General features: G+C 42.5%; 1 protein-coding gene across 1 annotated transcript in view; it reads right to left on the bottom strand.

Moving 5' to 3' along the window:
• Window positions 1-411: 411 nt before the first annotated feature.
• Window positions 412-17,374, bottom strand: part of LOC115118423 (uncharacterized) — a 72,987-nt gene continuing 56,024 nt past the window's right edge. Inside the window, exons 7-9 of the mRNA XM_065002318.1 lie at window positions 11,937-12,069; window positions 7,355-10,136; window positions 412-6,983 (exon numbers count right to left, since the gene is read on the bottom strand). Of these exons, the coding sequence (XP_064858390.1) occupies window positions 4,369-6,983; window positions 7,355-10,136; window positions 11,937-12,069 (5,530 nt within the window). The 3' untranslated portion in view covers window positions 412-4,368. The remainder of the gene's footprint in view (window positions 6,984-7,354; window positions 10,137-11,936; window positions 12,070-17,374) is intronic.

Genomic DNA, 17,374 nt, shown 5'->3' with positions numbered 1-17,374 from the left:
GCAGCTGTACATAGTCTATCGGTAAATAGCCCACCCATTTTTACCTACCTCATCCCCATACTGTTTTTATTTATTTACTTTTCTGCTCTTTTGCACACCAATATCTCTACCTGTACATGACCATCTGATCATGTATCACTCCAGTGTTAATCTGCAGAATTGTAATTATTCGCCTACCTCATGCCTTTTGCACACATTGTATATAGACTGCCCATTTTTTTTTCCTACTGTGTTATTGACTTGTTAATTGTTTACTCCATGTGTAACTCTGTGTTGTCTGTTCACACTGCTTTGCTTTATCTTGGCCAGGTCGCAGCTGCAAATGAGAACTTGTTCTCAACTAGCCTACCTGGTTAAATAAAGGTGAAATAAATAAATAAAAATATTATGTTCAGGCCAATGACACAAAAATCAAATTGTAATCCATTTTTAATTCAACTTGAAACAATGTGGTAAAAAGTCAAGGGGTGTGAATACTTTCTGAAGGCACAATGAGGATGAGTAGAGTGCAATTTGACTTGTAATTCCAGGACAGTATGAACATATGAGAATGATATTTCATAAGATCAAAGTGAGGAATAACAGTTGTTTTAGTTCCACCTCAAAATGCTTGACAGTAGATTAGTGAAAGCTAACCACTGGAGATGGACAAACGAAGCATGAAACCAAATATACAACTCAAAACACCTTTTTATCGAGTCCAGCAAAAATACAGCGTCATCACCTTAAGACGTCTCATTATTGGGATTAACACATAAATTTATTTTCCAATATACAAAAATCAAAAACTATAAATATCCACAGTAAAGAAGAATAAAACATGTTCAAGTTTGATATTTGGTGGGTTGCTTAATTTAGGTCTACTGTATGTATTTACCTATAGGGATTTCTTAAATAACAATATAAAACATGAATTATACCTTTTTGCATTTACAAATGATGAATACGTGAAATAACCATGATAAAAAATAACACTGTGCTAAAATGTGTCTTCTTTCTACTGACGTAGACAAATGGAGGTCAAACTATTGCTGGAGTACAGAAGCATCGCACCAAGAGAACATCTTCCTGAAGCAAAATATCAACACAATCTGACAACTACAAATAATACATGGCAGACAAGCCATTTCTATAACAGTGGGATAAACACTATCAGTCAAGGGTTTTTCTTTATTTTTACTATTTTCTACATTGTAGAATAATAGTGAAGACATCATATGAAATAACACATATGGAATCATGTAGTAACCAAAAAAAGTGTTAAACAAATCAAAATATATTTTGATATTTGAGATTCTTCAAATAGCCAACATTTGCCTTGATAACAGCTTTGCACAATTTAGACATTCTCTCACCTGGAATGCACCTAAATTAACAGGTGTGTCTTCTTAAACGTTCATTTGTGGATTTTCTTTCCTTCTTAATGCGTGTGAGTTGTGTTGTGAAAAGGTAGGGTGGGTATACAGAAGATAGCTCTATTTGGTAAAAGAGTCCATATTATGGCAAGAACAGCTCAAATAAGAAAAGAGAAATGACAGTCCATCATTACTTTAAGATATGAAGGTCAGTCAAAACGGAAAATTGCAAGGACTTTGAAAGTTTCTTCAAATGCAGTCGCAAAAACAATCAAGCGCTATGATGAAACTGGCTCTCATGAGGACCGCCACAGGAATGGAAGACCCAGAGTTACCAGCCTCAGAAATTGCAGCCCAAATAAATGCTTCACTGAGCTCAAGTAACAGACACATCTCAACACCAACTGTTCAGAGGAGACTGTGTGTATCAGGCCTTCATGGTCAAATTGCTGCAAAGAAACTACTACTAAAGGACACCAATAAGAAGAAGACTTGCTTGGGCCAAGAAACACGAGCAATGGACATTAGACCAGTGGAAATTCGTCCTTTGGAGATTTTTGGTTCCAACCGCTGTATCTTTGTGAGTGAACAGATGATCTCAGAATGTGTATTTCCCACCATGAATCACGGAGGAGGTGGTGAGATGGTGCTTTGCTGGTGACACGGTCTGTGATTTATTTAGAACTCAAGGCACACTTAACCAGCATGGCTACCACAGCATTCTGCAGCAATACGCCATCCCATCTGGTTTGGGCTTAGTGGGACTATCATTTGTTTTTCAACAGGACAATGACCCAACACACCTACAGGCTGTGTAAGGGCTATTTTACCAAGAAAGAGAGTGATGGTGCGCTGCATCAGATGACCTGGCCTCCAGAATCACCTGACCTCACCCCAATTGAGATGGTTTGGTATTAGTTGGACCGCAGAGTGAAAGAAAAGCAGCCAACAAGTGCTCAGCATATGTGGGAACTCCTTCAAGACTGTTGGAAAAACATTCTAGGTGATGCTGGTTGAGAGAATGCCAAGAGTGTGCAAAGGGTAGCTATATGAAGAATCTCAAATATAAAATATATTTTGATTTGTTTAACACTTTTGGTTACTACATGATTCCATGTGTGTTATTTCATAGTTTTGATGTCTTCACTATTATTTTACAATGTAGAAAATAGTACAAATAAAGAAAAACCCTTGAATGAGTAGGTGTTATAAAGATTTTGACCGGTAGTATATACTGAAAAAAATATGAACGCAATATGTAAAGAGTTGGTCCCATGTTTCATGAACTGAAATAAAAGATCCCAGAATGTTTCCATATGCACTAAAAGCATATTTCTCAAATTTTGTGCACAAATTTGTTTCAATGTATTTATTTAAATGTCCTTATATGAACTGTAAACTCAGTAAAATCTGTGAAATGGTTGCATGTTGCGTTTATATTCTTGTTCAGTATAATACTTACTGATCATACAAAGATATTTTTTTCAACAGTTCTCATATGGCCAACAGGGGTCAGTATACGGCAATATTGTACAAATAAAAGGCAAACTACCATATAGCACATGAAAAACATATACAGCCAACATTAGATACAAAGTGTGGCTCCATGTAGCGTCATCCCTGGTATCTGCTCTCAAACAGTAAACCCCCTTCCAAAATAGCTGACCAATGACATGTCTTCCAAGGGTCCATATCTTCAGTTGTTAATGCTCATACAGTTCAGCACACAGAATGCCACCGTAACGTGCATGCATAGTCTTAGTTAAAGAAGTTTCGGAAACAAATGCTAGTTCAGAAAAAAAAACAAGGTGAAAAGGCTCAACAAGAATTTTTCTAAATGTAAATGCTACAGGCAGCTACAGCAATAAGCAGGTAATGACCACACCAGACCATTCAACTTTAACGGGAATCAAATAAGACAAGAAGGACTGGATCAGAGTTACAACATAACAAGGCAGGTGTAAATATCTCACACGCATTGCAACGGAAAAAAACCCTCCTTTGTTAACTCAGACAGTATTTGTAAGTTAAACAAAGCTACCATAACATCAGTTATAAGGCTACATCTCTGAAAAGAAATATCCCCAGGATCTAAAAACAAAAAGACATTAAAAGAGAACTCATGGGAATAACAACCCATGATGGTGGTTTATATAGCAGGAAGACGGAGGAGACTCGGGAACCTGGAGGGCTGAACACATGGAGGGAAGTTGTGCATTAAGACGCACAAATCCACAAATATGGTGCAGGTCTTGAACAAATGACCAGATCTACAAGATAACCGGAGAAGAGTTTAACCTGTGAAGGACCTCAACATGACAACGTGCGCTGACCTGCACCAAATCCATATCTAGAAAGATCCCTTTCTCACTCTTCCTACAGTACATGTGTCTGTGCAATGGCCAGAGAACTGAGTCTTCACCTGTTGTCAACGCATTACTCTACATCTGATAAATAAGGCACCTGATCACAAACTCCTTGATTGCGAGATGGGCGGGAGACATTGATGAATATAGGCTATAGTTCCAAGAGAATGTTCAGTGAAACCTGAGCTGTGCTACAGTCAGAGAACATCATCATTTATTTCGTAGTAACATGGTGCTGATGTTTTCATGCCAGTAAACCTCCCTCTTTTTCAAACCGTGGAATAGACACTATGGGATATAAAAAACTTGGACAAACAAAGGTGGAGGACCTGGCATGCTGTAGTCTGAATAACTAATCAGCTCTGCAACAAACCCCAAAATAAAATGGCTTACATGTTTACAATGCAGATATACCCTTATAATAAGATACATCTCCAGGCCAGTTAGACAACACTAAACAAGACAAAAGCACTATTTTTCCTCTTTCTTCAGCATGTCGATCTCCTTCCAAACGTTCATTTACCAACACCGCTTGGGAAGTACACACAAAAATAGATACTACCAGTCCTTTCTATTATATTCCAGAAAAAACAAAACAACTAAATGTCGTCAGATTGGCTGTTACAGTCCATGTCTGCACACAAGCTTTATTTCTGTAGGGATGTCCTGGTGCGCTTGGCTGGAGTCTGTGGGCTCTCCTGGCTTCTCTTTGTGGCACCTTTAGGAGTTCCGCTCTGAGCAGGTTCACTGGCTCTCTTTATGGCAGGCTTAGGGCTTGTACTAACAGTATGTGTAGGCTCCAGAGCTCTCTTTGTGGCACCCTTAGGAGTTCCACTCTGAGCAGGTTCATTTGCTTTCTTAGTGGCAGGCTTAGGGATTGCACTCTGAGGGACGGAGGGGGGTGGAGTGGCCTCCATCTTCCTCTGTGACCTAGTGAGAACCTGGTCAGGAGAACCTGGTGTTTTGACGTCCATGTTCTGTTGAGGAGTCTCTGCAGCACTTTCAGCGCCATTGCGCTCAGTACCTTTACTTTCAGTGACTTTAGTCTCAAAGACTCTACTTTGAGAGGGTCTCTTTGTTTGACCTTTTGTTGCCATAGTCTTATCCACCACTGCCTTCTCTGCTCCAACCTGCTGCTTGTTAAAGTCCGTCTTGGGGACGGTGGCAGGAGCAGGGGTGTTTTTCTGTGCTTTTGGAGTCATTACTCTTTGGGGAGACCTCTGTGGTGATGCACTCTCTTTCCTACTGAGATCTCTTAAGGTTCTACTGCTTCTGCTGATCTTGACTGATCTCTCCAGGACAGCAGCTTTTACTGGAGGCTTTCTACTAGGAGATGGCTGTGCTCGCTCTGTTTTTACTACACTTGTCTCCTTTACACTTTTATCACCAGAAACGGATAATTTCTGCCTCTGGGAAACGGCCGGTTTCAATTTTGACGGTTTTGCCAATTTTTTCTTTGGGGGTTTAGAGGGTTTGACTTTGGAAACTTCAAGCTCTTTTCTTGGGGCCCCTTTCGGATTCTTGGAGCTCTGTTGACCTTGCATCTTCTCCCTTATATTGGAGTACTTCCTCAGGATCCGGGCGCTGGCTGGGTTCTTGGCCTTCGCTGAGGCCTTCTGGCCATCGGCTGGTTGTACCTGTGCCTCTGCAGAGGAAACATAGGCTTTGGTGGAGATCCGGGTAGCTGTAGTCAGCTCTCTCTTTTCCTTCCCTTTGGGCATACTTGTACTGACCTCCTGCTCCAGGGCTTTAGCAATCAGCTTCTGACTCTTAGGGTTGCTCTTCACAGGGGAAGCCATGGCAAACTTCTTCAAGTGTTTCTTCAAGCGCTCGGCTTGAAGGCTAGGGAAGACCTCTTGAGATGGCCTTTGGGACATACCGGGGAAGAGCAGCTGGGTCTCAGAGGGAAGACGCGTGTTCACCTTCTTTACGATGACCAGCGATTGGGTTTCTGTTGACTCCATGTACCAGTGGCAAATGCTGGCTAGGTCCAAATCGTTCTTGAAAAGCATTTGAACTAGCGAGTACCTCTGATGATCCGAAGACTTGGGCTTGCGAACCCTGCGCTTACTCTTCCATATCGCTGCCTGTCTGTCTGCCTTATTTTTGTGTCTTGGCGTTGGATGTCCCTCTTTGTCCATCTGGACCCAGCCTCTTTGCATCTTATCGAACCTGGTGTTCAGAGAGGAGATTTTCTGTTGGTTTTCCACTACATCCAGTAACTCTAGGAACTTGTGTCGAGTCTGTACTGGAAGCTCCAGCTTGGGCAGGAGGAGAGGAGTGACTGAGCTGGAGGGCAGAGGGGAACTGTCCAGCAAAGGTGATTCCCTCAATGGAGACTTGATGATCCTCTCTGATTTGAACCTGATTGGTGATGGGAGTCTCACTGGGGATTTCAGCCTAATGGGAGATGCCACTTCACTCCATTTCTCAGCTGTGATTGGAGCACTGGTCGAGGGTGTGGGCGACCTCTGGACCCTCAAAGCTGACTTTCTGTTCTCCACTGGGGTCGGTGGGGTTGCCAGGGTAATGGACTGGCTGGCCACGTCCGTTTTACTACTCTCACTCCTCAATGGCATTCGCCCAGGTTTGTCTGAAGCACTGCTGACGGAAGACCTACTGGAACATTCAGATGAAGTTTTGTTATCCATTAAAGTTGGTGCCTCTGCCTTCTTTAGCAAAGTAGGTTCCTCTGAGTTTTTCAGCAAAGTCAATTTTCTTGATTCTCCATCCTTTTTGAGAGTTCTTTTGCTTCTTAGTGGACTACTTTGTGTGTGGGCCTCACTCTTTTTAACGGTTGTACCCTCTGTGAGAGCAGAATCCTCACTGCTAACTTGCTGACTCTCAAAAATTTCAACTTCCTTTGCTACCATCATTGACGACCTGAGCTTCGGTCTAGTTTGCACCCTAGTTTCCTCTGCTGTTTTCTCTGTCTCGCTGGGTTTGGCATTTGGAGCTGGCTGAGCTTTTTGAACTTTCAGCTCTGCAGAGCTCTGGGTGACTGCAATGTTTTGATGAGATGAAGGGAAGAGATTGGAGACAATAGGAAGAAGAGGATAGGCAATGGGGAGGGGAGGGTTGAGCTCAGTGGAGGGGAGTGGGAGGGAGGTAGACGGTTCTGGGGCAACAATGAAAGTAACAGCCCCTTCAACAGAAGGGGAGGCGTCAGGGACGAGAGGGGAGGCGTCAGGGACGAGAGGGGAGGCGACAGGGACGAGAGGGGAGGCGTCAGGGATGAGAGGGGAGGCGACAGGGATGAGAGGGAGGCAGGGGAGGCGTGGACAGGGACAAGAGGGGGGGCGACAGGGGCGAGAAGGGAGGCGACAGGGACGAGAGGGGAGGCGACAGGGACGAGAGGGGAGGCGACAGGGACGAGAGGGGAGGTGACAGGGACGAGAGGGGAGGCGTCAGGGATGAGAGGGGAGGCGTCAGGGACGTGGACAGGGAGCGACAGGGACAAGAGGGGGCGACAGGGGCGAGAAGGGAGGCGACAGGGACGAGAGGGGAGGCGACAGGGACGAGAGGGGAGGGGAGGCGTCAGGGACGAGAGGGAGGCGCAGGGACGAGGGAGCGAGAGGGAGGAGGGGAGGCGACAGGGGCGAGAGGGGAGGCGTCGTCAGGGAGCGTCGGGACGAGGGGAGGCGTCAGGGACGAGAGGGGAGGCGTCAGGGACGAGAGGGGAGACGTCAGGGATGAGAGGTGAGGCGTCAGGGACGAGAGGTGAGGCGTCAGGGACGAGAGGGGAGGCAACAGCTGCTGCCTGTTGCAGTCTGGCAGATCTGAGGGGTTGTCTGGACTCAGGTCTCCTGGAGGAGTTGACTGGTGTGTCTGGGACTTGAGGAGTGTCAGGAATGCTCTGGCTTGCTGTTATAGGGGCAATAGGGGTCCTTGTGTCAGACATGTTCTGGCTTGCTTCAGCAGGGGTCTGTGTGTCAGGCAGGGTCTGAGTGATTTTAGCTTTAGGGGTTCTTTTGGGCCGTATGGACACAGGGCTTTTGATCACTTCGGCTGAAGGGAGTGAGACTTGAGGAACCTCTGGCATGTTCTCAGAATATTTCTCAGATTGTTTCAGGGAGGCCTTGGTGAGGCGCTTCGACGAAGGGCTTTTGACGCTTTCCCCAGCAGGGATCGGGGTGAGAGGAGTCTCAGGTGAGACTTGTGGAATCTCAGCCGTGTTCTCAGAAGGGTTCTCAGTCTGTTTCAGAGACGCCTTAGTGGGGCGTTTAGTCTTAGTAGGAGTAGACTCTGGGGTGGTTCTGGCTGGCCGTTCACGCAAACATCTGTCAGAATGTCCAATAGGTCTACCATTCACATATCCACATATAATCATACTCTCTGTATCAATCACTGCAGCTTCCTTCACCCTTGAAGGAATCACTCGTGCTGGAATACCCTGTTTTTCAGAACGCCTGAGAGGCAATTCTCTCTCAACTGCCTTACTGACCTTTTTAGAGGACGAATCAACATGTGTCTTTTCCTCTTCAGGCACATTGTCGCCATCGCCTGGAGCCAAGTCTGGTTCAACCTCGCCCGTTTCCTGCACCTCTATCCTTTCACTCTCCGTGGGAACCTCCATGCCAGCATTTCCTTCTCCTCCAGAGCCCTCAGACGGTTTCTGGTCAATTGAAATTTGAGGTTCCAGAGGCATGACCTGCTCTTTGCCAACTGCACCGGCACCCACTACCTCTTTGTCAACTGCACCTGCACCCACTACCTCTTTGTCAACTGCACCTGCACTCACTACCTCTTTGTCAACTACACCTGCACCCACTACCTCTTTGTCAACTGCACCTGCACCCACTACCTCTTTGTCAACTGCACCTGCACCCACTACCTCTTTGTCAACTACACCTGCACCCACTACCTCTTTGTCAACTGCACTCACTACCTCCTTGTCTTCATTGCTCTCCAGGGAAGGGGTCAGTGATGCAGATTCCTGTTGGGTTTCAGAGACAACTTTCTGGCCCTCTGGCACACTCTGCAGCATATCTTGGACAAGCTCAGCTTCTTCTGATGTCTTATCCTGTGATAAGTTTACATCTTTCCCCATCACCACCTGCTCTGGGTTTTCACTTAAAACGATGTAATTGTGTATACTGTTTAAATCCTGATCTGGTGTCTCGACCACAGTCTGAGCTAGATTATCCTCTGGTGCTACGCTCTGCCTTGGCTGCTCCGAGTTCGAGTTCGTCCCTGTACTCTGCTCGTTATCCACTGGGGGACTCTGTGAAGGAGGTGGAGGGGCAGTCTGCTCTTTGCACTGACTCTGGTCTGTCTGACTAGTCTCAACGATCAGTGCCATCTCACTGGCTGATGCTGCTGCAGCCTCCACATCCCCCGCCACCTCACTTTCAGCTGGAAGCTCGGAAGGAGTTTTCTGACTGACCGTCTCCACAAAACCTCCAACAAAAGGCATATCCACAAGAGGTAGTCCCTCAGGCTTGCCAAGCACCTGTTTAGGTGTGACCAGAGTGATGGGCTCTGGCATTGGAGCGGGACAGTTGCCACTATCATTGCGGGCAGACGTCTTGGCTAATGTACGGACAGTCTTCAGCTCCCACATTTCTTCCACATACATGTGACCTCGGGTGCTTTTCCTGGCGTTGCGTCGAGGGAGCAGACGGTGCTGCCGTTCCCGGAAACACTCTGTGATTGGTTTGTCGATGTAGACGATGTCGCAGTGGCCGAGATCAGGGTCGGTTACAAACCGACACACTGAGGAAGTGGCCCTAGGTCGATGGTAGGAAGACCCCTTTATGGTCTTCCTTGCTGTCCCGGGGGAAACTGGGGGTATGTTGTTGGGGGTCTTTTCAGGTGGACTTTGTTTGACCAGCGTGTCTTTGGTATGTTCAATGGAGCCTCTTTGTCTTGTTGAGCGATCAGCATGATCGTGCCTTTTCACAGAGGAGCCTTGTCCAGCACTGTAAGTATCTGCTCTGGTTGAGGAGTCAGAAATGCCCTGCATTTCTTCCAAAGTACCGGCGCCAGCAGGAAGAGAGGTGGTGAGCACACAGGATAGCTTTTTACCATCAGCCAGGCTGCTGGACTTCATGATTTTGATCTTTAGCGGAGCATGGTCACTAAGACGTTTACTCACACTGTTATCTGCGCTTCTGAACAATGTTGCCAAAGCCTTAGACCCCCCTGGGCCAGGTTTACGGAGATCCAAGGCCGGCCCAGCAGCCCCAGACACATTTCGTAACACAGCAGTCTGCTCTGGGGCTACCAACCTTTCTTGCCCCTCTGTCGATCCTTTTGGAGTGGAAGCCAGGGGAAGTTTCTGACCAGTCCTCCCCCTCTCTGGGGTCTGCAGGCAAGGTGCAGGGCTAGGACCCTGGAGGGCTCCGTGCTCCACTGAGCAAGAGGGTTTGGAGGCAGAAGCTAGCGAAGTACTGGAGGAGGATATAGCCTTAACCTAGAACAAGAACCACCATGGGGTTATTCAATACCTCAGTTTAGTTTTTACATAGACAAATCCAGAGCCCTGTATAGAGTTCTGCCATTGAGGTTTATGGAATTGTTGAATTTACACTACAACTATAGATTTAGGAATTAGAATACTAGAATGAACATTAACCTTATGGCAGTATAAAATGGCATCTATTTTGGTAAGGAAGCTGGTCAACCATGGTCAGCCAGTGCTGTGATACGATGGTGTAAAATATTATTTGTACATTACCTTTGCTAGCTAGCCAGACAGTTTTAGTGGAATGATTCCAAATGTTTTCAAATTAACAGCCAATATGCCAACATTCCATTCAAACAATGCAGTCAATCGGCTGAAATCAGTTGATGACAGGACTTAGACAAGTTGTACATCTGACAAGTACTGATATTGTATCTTATAATGAGACACGGCATTCCAAGAAAACAAACATACAGACATTTATTGTCTGTTTACATATATTTTAGTGCAGGGATCATCAACTAGATTCAGCCGTGGGACGATATTTTCTTGAGCGCATGGTCAAGGGACTGGAACATAATTACAAATAATTTGCAGACTGCAAATTGCCCGCAAGAAGCCCAAACATATATAATATTTGACTAAAACAATCATTTCAAACCTTGCTTGCATTTGTATACAATCAAATATCTCTCTAGTAGGCATACTGTAGAACAAATTTCCAAAAGGAAAATTCCTTGGAGCTGATTCGCCAGTGTTTTTATAGTCCAGCGATAACACAAAATAAAATAAATAAAATGTTCAGAAAACTTAGGGAGAAAAATAAAATCACTGCCAATTGGCAGTTTTAGAGGCTATTTAGACAAACAAAATATTGGTGCATAATTGTCATAAAACCTGTATAAACTGTATTTATAATTATAGAACAATATTTTCAGGTGACAATTTCTGAAATATTAAATGCCTTTAATTTCCTGTATAAGTAGAAGCAGGAAATGCATCACCTAAACCTCTATAGCCATTCATTCAAATTAGACTGGTTTGGACTTCTATATGACCAAAACGGCTCCCATTATTGTACCATTCTGGAACTGAGGGTTTATGTCAGAGATCCTATTAAATTACTAGAGGCTATGACTACAACAGTCTATGGACGCCATGTTAGCGCCTCAACATTACATGGGGAACATTTCAATAATACTATGTACTAGAACAGTATTCAAAAAGTTGACCCAACTCTCTATATACATGGCTCTGGACAAAACAATCACTCGACAGTACCTCTGTCTTATTTACCTCCTCTGCTGTGTGGTATCTTCTTGTTTACGTATGTATGTATCCTCTGTTGTGTGGTATCTTATTGTTTACGTATGTATGTATCCTCTGTTGTGTGGTATCTTATTGTTTACGTATGTATGTATCCTCTGTTGTGTGGTATCTTCTTGTTTACGTATGTATGTATCCTCTGCTGTGTGGTATCTTCTTGTTTACGTATGTATGTATCCTCTGTTGTGTGGTATCTTATTGTTTACGTATGTATGTATCCTCTGTTGTGTGGTATCTTCTTGTTTACGTATGTATGTATCCTCTGTTGTGTGGTATCTTCTTGTTTACGTATGTATGTATCCTCTGTTGTGTGGTATCTTATTGTTTACGTATGCATGTATCCTCTGCTGTGTGGTATCTTCTTGTTTACGTATGTATGTATCCTCTGTTGTGTGTGATTTGCGATTTACTTTCAGGGAAAATAACTTTCTGTTCAATTTTACCGAATTGAAAATGCACATTGAGAGTAATGCCTATACAGACCTCTGTCTGTAGGAAGCCCAGAGCGTCGACAATCTGCCTCTGGTGGTGCAGACAGAGCTTGGTCATGAACTCCTCCAGCGTGGAGGTGGACTGCAGGTCCCGGGCCTTTTCTGTCGTCAGCTCCAGACATTCACTGCAAGACAAACAGGACAAGGATGTTTATATCGTTGTCATGAATATACACGTACGCTTACAAAAATGTCCAAAAGCATATGAATTCATTTTCAATCAAAGGTTATTAGAAGGATAAAGAGAAGTCAGACTCAAGGTTAAAACATATGAAGCCCACATGGATTATAATGAGAGTTGTAGCGATAGGTAGGGTGAGGCGGTATGTCTTGTATACCGGGTTATTTTGAAATACCCACAGTATGATTTCAATACTGTAGAATTATTATTTTTTTTAATGTGGATATTTCTACTTTTTCCAATAAATACCTGCAGTCAACTTACTTACTGACTTTATTGTCCCCATGGGGACATTTTGTTGCAGTGTCATGTACACGTTTAAAGTGCCGTTTAAATACGATAGGAACATTAGCCCAAGCTATTTAGGAAGGATATCACACCTGGCACAAATGATTGTGTAGATGTTTTTCCTGCCGAGGGGTACCCTATATCTGTGCCCAGAGGGGAGTAGTTCACTAGTTTACAGATTGTGTAGATGTTTTTCCTGCCGAGGGGTACCCTATATCTGTGCCCAGAGGGGAGTAGTTCACTAGTTTACAGATTGTGTAGATGTTTTTCCTGCCGAGGGGTACCCTATATCTGTGCCCAGAGGGGAGTAGTTCACTAGTTTACAGATTGTGTAGATGTTTTTCCTGCCGAGGGGTACCCTATATCTGTGCCCAGAGGGGAGTAGTTCACTAGTTTACAGATTGTGTAGATGTTTTTCCTGCCGAGGGGTACCCTATATCTGTGCCCAGAGGGGAGTAGTTCACTAGTTTACAGATTGTGTAGATGTTTTTCCTGCCGAGGGGTACCCTATATCTGTGCCCAGAGGGGAGTAGTTCACTAGTTTACAGATTGTATTCTTTATTTCAGCCAGTTAGATAATGTTTCCATTATGAAGCTTACTGGTAGATCACCAAAACAGCTGATTGAGTGAGTCATGTGTTTGTTTACAAAGAAGCACAACCAGCAAACAGAAGCTTCATGAGGTGAGCGATACCTCTGCAGCGCAATTTAGAGAGGTGATCAAGTTAGAAATTCACTGCTCATGTTTGTCAGCAACACATCTTAGTTACTTAATAGTTCTAACTAAAGATAAATTCTCTCCAGCGGTGTATTCGGTTTGTTAATTTGCTAGCCAAGTGACTCGCTTGCAACATCAAGCTTCTTGAATCTTGGTAACTGAAGAGACATTCCCCTCCTGGATTAAGATCCCTGCTGTCTAATAGTTGTGTGTGTGTGTGTGTGTGTGTGTGTGTGTGTGTGTAGCAAACTGAGTAGCCCTTTGAAAAACATGCATAACTTCATGAGCTGGGTTGTCTGTCCTTGCAATTAGTTTGCATGCGCTCGTTAGCATTTACCTAGCATCCGCTATGGGAATTCCTTAGTATTCATTCAATTATGTTTTTTGGACCTTCTTTTTGTTTAAAAAAAAAATGGCGCCCCTTGTATTTACCAGCTGCTGGACGGCAGCTTCTTAAATCACTTTCCCTATGAAGATGAATAAAATATTCACAGCACCCATCTAAATGAATTATTTTTCTATAATTCAGAAAGAAATGCTATCATGAAAATGCAACATACTGGGCTGGGTTACATGCGAAGAGAAAAATGATATGGATATAAATGTGAAGGGAAAAAACTGCCAGAATAAACATGGGGAACAGTAACTGACCCATAATTCAATCATGTTCGGTTTTTGTAAACCCTAAACCAAACGTATTGATTTCACTTGTCCATGTCAGAATTTCCATCAGTCCAGGATATCCTCTCACATTCAATCAAATCTATTGAATGAACATGGATCCATGACAACAAAGAAGCAGTGGTCATCATCAAAGCCCGTCTGTTGGTCCATCTTGGTGACACCATTCCCAAGTAATTATTTCATAGACAGAACCATGAGGCTTATCATCCACATTGCTGGTGGAAAATGTTCACATTTTGATACTATTGACACACCATAGAGTTTAACAAGAGTTAAGGCCAAAATATTGTTCGAGTTGCATAAAAATATAACTTAATATCAACCCAATTAATGACTGAGTCAGACAATATGACCTTTATTACCAGCCATGGTTTCTAACTGTGTGGGAGGAATGAGAAGCTCATGAGCAGTGTTAAATGTCTTTAGCAAAATACAAGTATTCACAGAGTTGGCCTAATGAGACATTTGACAGCAATGAGTAGGAGCGTATAATTAGATACACAGTATTTAATTAAATTCATATTTAATCTATTAATTTTATGAAACAAAATCGAGCCCATTACAAAATTTTGAAAAATCCAATGCTAAGTGTTTGTTTGAAAAAGACGACAGAGAACATTACATTTTCACAAAATTTATTAGAAGAATAGGTGATTTTGAAAAGTGAATATTTCATCCAGTGAATTTGACCTGTTACATTGTTAGAATTCATCTCTTTTTCAAAATGGCATGTTTTTCCTTAAAGGATACATTGAGTAAATTCTTACACAAAGACAATCATTGGTGCCCCGGGTTCAATGCAACATACACAAAATGGAGATCATAACAACCACTTCAGTTCAAATATTATAAAGGGGCATATAAGAAGCAGTCATATTTTATTAGTAAAGTTGTCAAATCCAAATTGCATTCCAAAAAATGAAAATTGACCAGTGCAACCAAATGAACTTAGTGATCATTAAGTTCTCTCTACTACAAAGACACTTGGACCATAGCCAAGTTCTAATAACATTAAAAAAAAACATTCAGAAATATATTACAATAGAAAACAAAAAAAATCTGCCAAACAGTGCAAATGGCAATTATTGAAATGAGGTTGTTAGGTTTGTGTGTACCTGTTGTTATCTGAGCATCTGAATACATTAACCATTGAGACTAACGAATCCGAGGCATTTCATATGAAACCGAATTGCTTATAGCCCACTTAAGCTGGAAATAAAACGTATGAAATATTTTGTATTTAATTATTTTGAAAAGCCTCCCAGTCCTTTATGTTTGACGTGTATTGTTCCACGCATTGCAAGTCATCACAATTAGTCCACCGTATAGGGTTGAAAAGAGCTGCTTTCAAACGTTTTAAAAGGAATAACTTGCTATGGCAGACTTCCTATAGAACAGTCTTAATCTACAAGCCGTAGAGACAAGCAGCAACATGTAGACTACCAAAACCAGCTCTAAATCCAGTGGGTTTAGAGAGCGGGAATAGGAGGGACTGCTCAAAGAGGACATTAACAAAATAAATCTCCCAACAAAAAGGAATCGCAAGTCAGAATCTCTTCTTCTGTTCAATCAATACATATGCGGAAAGACCACTTTTGAATCTTTTCTTTAACGATACCTTGCACTCAGAAGGTTCAACTAACGAGTTGTCCAGCTACATCAGTTTAGAAATTAGGCCAAAATGCACTATTTTTTTTCTTTAGGATTCACATTGTCCACAGATGCTCAGAGAGTAGGTTCAAACGGATTCTGTTAAAAAGTAGTTAATTATCAACGGAGTGTGATAACTATGGTGTCTGAGGCACTGTGAGCAGGAGAGATTAATGCAGTTTGGCTAACATCTTACCTGAACGGAGTTTACATTGACATTCATTGTGTTTAAATAAATAAAAACGAAGAAAAAAAACGCAGAGGTTCAATTGGATGGTTTTTTTTGGCTCACTTGCGGGGATCAGCTTCAGTCAAAGAAACCCCCACGCCTCCCCAAATCCACATGCAATTAATAAGCTCAACTGAAACAGACACTGTTAAGCCTAAATTAGTATCTGACCTGTTTTTTGGTGATTGTTGTGTTTTTTTATTGTTTTTTTACAGGACTTTAAGTTGCTGCTATGTCTAAATGTGTAGACAGTACCTGAAGGAGTGAGGGGTGTGTTTTTTATTTTACAGGACTTTAAGTTGCTGCTATGTCTAAATGTGTAGACAGTACCTGAAGGAGTGAGGGGTGTGTTTTTTATTTTACAGGACTTTAAGTTGCTGCTATGTCTAAATGTGTAGACAGTACCTGAAGGAGTGAGGGGTGTGTTTTTTATTTTACATGACTTTAAGTTGCTGCTATGTCTAAATGTGTAGACAGTACCTGAAGGAGTGGGGGGGGGGGGGTGTTTTGTCCCTGAGGGTTTCTATGTCTCGCTCTCTCCACTTTTCTTTCAACATTGTAAGTTAAGATCTGACCACAATAATCTGAATATGTGTACATGACAATTCACACATTTGTGTTCTCGACAAAAAGGAGTGGATGGGAGAGACAAGCAGAAATAGAGCAAGAGACAACAGCAGCAAGAATAACAGAAGGGGAAGATATTTCACAAACGCACAAAAAAACAGATGGAAATACACCTCCTTTTTAAACCGTATAATACATAGAGGGAGTAGAAATAATTTAGCAAACATTAAGAACACATGGTATGTATGAGTTCATTACACAAATCTTAAGTAGGTCATTGTATAGATCATGGCCGGGATTACTAAGAATTCAAGTCTCAAAGGTTGTCTGACAATAATTTGCCTTCCATACACCAGTGTTTTCAACCAATCCTTCACCTACAGGATCAAACCAATTCCACTTCACATATCCAACAGTGTCTTGAATCCACACCGCCAATAATCTCATTCCTTCATACATTGCTCAAAACATAAAAGGTATTTTAAAGTAAAAAGTATATTGAAGTTTGTCTTCAGAAATGAATACACAAGTACTTTAAATAAGTAGACAAAGTATATGTACAACAACCCAAACTGTATGTACACATCAGCTTAAAGTCTTTAATCAAAGGCCTTTATGAAGACTGCTTTCATACGGAATCATACCATCGTAGAACATCCACTCAAAACAGAGGAATGGAAATTAGAAAAGCAGTTTTGACATCAGCTGTTGCCTACCTCTCTGGATCTGTGATAGGAGCTAAATATAACTATGTATCAAGTAACACACACGTTCAAAAGTTTGGGGTCACTTAGACAATTCCTTGATTTTGAAAAGAAAAGCAAATGTTTTGTCCACTAAAATATCATGAAATCGATAAGAAATAGTGTAGACATTGTTAATGTTGTACATGACTACTGTAACTGGACACGGCAGAATATCTACAGTGCCTTGCAAAAGCCTTCACCCCCCTTGGCATTCTTCCATTACAACCTGTAATTTAAAAATGGATTTTCATTTGGATGTCATGTAATGGACATAAACAAAATAGTCCAAATTGGTGAAATAAAAAATAAAAAACAGAAAAGTGGTGTGTGCATATGTATTCACCCCCTTTGCTATGAAGCCCCTAAA

The sequence above is a fragment of the Oncorhynchus nerka genome, linkage group LG16 (assembly GCF_034236695.1).
Source record: "Oncorhynchus nerka isolate Pitt River linkage group LG16, Oner_Uvic_2.0, whole genome shotgun sequence".
Taxonomy (NCBI): Eukaryota; Metazoa; Chordata; class Actinopteri; order Salmoniformes; family Salmonidae; genus Oncorhynchus; species Oncorhynchus nerka.
This window is presented reverse-complemented; position numbering and strand designations above follow the sequence as displayed.